The sequence below is a fragment of the Limulus polyphemus genome, unplaced genomic scaffold, assembly GCF_000517525.1.
Source record: "Limulus polyphemus unplaced genomic scaffold, Limulus_polyphemus-2.1.2 Scaffold2037, whole genome shotgun sequence".
In the NCBI taxonomy this organism is placed as follows: Eukaryota; Metazoa; Arthropoda; class Merostomata; order Xiphosura; family Limulidae; genus Limulus; species Limulus polyphemus.
The window spans coordinates 169,715-172,448 of record NW_013667647.1 but is presented as its reverse complement, the minus strand read 5'-3'; the positions used below and the strand labels follow the sequence as shown (position 1 = coordinate 172,448).

The 2,734-nt window shown below is 34.7% G+C and overlaps 1 protein-coding gene across 1 annotated transcript in view; it reads right to left on the bottom strand.

Moving 5' to 3' along the window:
• Positions 1–2,734, bottom strand: part of LOC106465748 (G-protein coupled receptor GRL101-like) — a gene marked incomplete at its 5' end in the record, with an annotated part of 84,251 nt that overhangs the window by 53,715 nt on the left and 27,802 nt on the right. The window contains one exon of the mRNA XM_022393672.1: positions 1,172–1,300. Coding sequence (XP_022249380.1) covers positions 1,172–1,300 — 129 coding nt within the window. The remainder of the gene's footprint in view (positions 1–1,171; positions 1,301–2,734) is intronic.

Genomic DNA, 2,734 nt, shown 5'->3' with positions numbered 1-2,734 from the left:
CCCACTTTAAAGAGATTACAAAAACATTAACTCAGAGTTTAACATTATGACAAAATATCGTATCATAAACTGTGTATTTTGTCACGTTTTAGTTTAACCACTAGTGCTAACAATCTTAACTTAAGATGTTTTAAATTAATATCAATAGAATCGATGGTTAGTGCTAACGTTAGGCCTACAGTGGACATCATGCCATGTGGTTTTGTAACTTGTAATCTGTAAAATGACCAATCTCAAAACAGAATATTCGCCAAAATGGTAAAAGAAGAACAAGGGAACGTGGTAAAGTTTTCAATCTACAACAAAACACAAACCAGATCGGAAGTTTCATCTGAAATTCTAGGCATAGAGTGTACATTATGACACGTGTTTTACTGTTGGTTTTGTAACTCGTAATCTGTAAAATTGTATTAGGCCTAACTAAAAGATTGATTTAACCAAGATATAGATTATAATTTCTTAAGATACAGTAAAACTCTTCAAATAACTGAATGAAGCACACACACACTCCTACTTCAAGCTTATCTTTCTTCTAGCTTAGTGTTTTCCAATCTTTAAATATCGGCGCTCCCTAACTGAGTCAAGTTTCCGTTGAGCCCCCGTTGTCAAAATGTAGTTCTAATTCATTTCGTTTCATTGCGACTTTATATTGGCAGTGGTTATCACGTGACTTGCTGATTTACATATAACATGTCGTATTTGACCGTCTGTATAATAACAATAAAATGTATGATAGCACTTACTTGAGGCATGTATTTCTAAGAACCCGTGACAGAAAAAGCAAAAAAAAAAAAAAAATACGTTTAATATGTCAACCACACCACACCTACCATATGCAGTGTCAACTACGCCTTTCGCAAAATGCCAGAGCTCATCAGGCCGGCTGGGATATGACAAAAATAATAGTGTTTCAGGTGCTATTTTCACGAACAATAACTGTTACGATGTGAATCATATTAAGTAAGTGAATTGTAATTATTATCAATTTTATTTAAGACATTTACAAGTCAGATTTTTAAGTTAAGAATAATAAATTTAACCACATCAAAACCTTACCCACTATACTGTTTCAATATAAGCTAGAAATAATGTGGGACATTAGATGGTTAACCATACTAACTTGTACATAAAAATTAATAGACACATCGCATGAAACAATTGTTCAGCTTACTGCAGTTGGACTCATCCTCTCCACCAGTGCAGTCCCGGATGTGATTGCATTTGATACCTTCTGGTAGACATCTTCCATCGGAACACATGAAATGGTTGTTAAGTTTGACGCAGTCTTTTGTTGAATAGTCTACGTACAAACATATGACCAAACAACATTTAATTATTGACAAATGTGCAATGTTAATAACAAATGTATATAATACTGGATTATTCTGGAATAGCTGACGGAGCTTTACACAAAATTATTCAACTTAAAAAAGAATTAATATATTCAACATTTATCTGCAACTAAAAATAATAACGAAACTTCAAAAACACGCGATAATTGCCTATTAGAAAAGCCTGGCCTCTCGAAACTAACACGAGAAAAGTCCATCATATTCAGAAAAACAATCGGGCTTGGTCATGTAGCTGTAAACACCGCTAGAGGTGCTGAATAAATGCATTTTAATCTTTATACGACGATAGTGAACTTAACATGATCATAAATTCATCAAAATTTGTTATAAGACAGATTATACGTTTCCAATAAAGTCGACATTTATTTAAAACTTTTATTTGTTAGTATAAAACACTAACCGCAGCATCAGATAAAATATAAAATGTAAACAAATATTAAAACACTTCTGTGTCCTCGAATGTATCGCAGCAAAAAAAAGTTCAAAGGCAGAACAAACATTGGCAGGAAGAACTTTTCAAGTGCTGTAACTGAGCAAATATTGATTCTATATTCAAACTATTCGTTAGCGTTTCAAAGGAACATCGGCACGCTTATGAAAAAATGAAGTAAAATAAGTTTGGAACCAGAATAGGGAATTTTATATAAATATATTTAAATTCAAAAGTTCGTATCCCACCATCTATCACGTTTTACATCCTTATGTTCCAAGCACCGAAATTTCACTGAATCTGTTATCCAATTTACATTGCGAAATTGTAAAAGGTAATACATTGCTATACAGGATACGATATCAAATATTCTTCATTCGAATAGCTGGATTTGGCAGATCAGATCTTACTGAAAGAGATTTTGGCAGAGCTCTGGAGGTCTAAATAGAAATATCTGATCGATTAGATTAAGTTAACTGTTGGGCTCGGCATGGCCAGGTGGTTAGGGCGCTCGACTCGCAATCTGCGGGCCGCGGGGTTCGAATCCCGTCACACCAAACATGCTCGCCCTTTCAGTCGTTGGGGCGTTATAATGTGACGGTCAATCCCACTATTCGTTGGTAAAAGAGTAGCCTAAGAGTTGGCGGTGGGTGGTGATGACTAGCTGCCTTCCCTCTAGTCTTACACTGCTAAATTATGGACGGCTAGTGCAGATAGCCCTCGTGTAGCTTTGCGCGAAATTCAAAAACAAACAAACAAACTATTGTATCCCACATGATGATGACGCCACATTAACCTGGTGAAATGTTGTGACGAAAGTTTTATTCTATACATCTGATAAAACTTATCTGAAATTTTAAAAATACAGTTCTCTCTAAAATGTAATTACCGTATTTTTCGGTGTATAAGACGCACTTTTTTATCCCAAAATTTGATGTCAAAATCTGCTTGC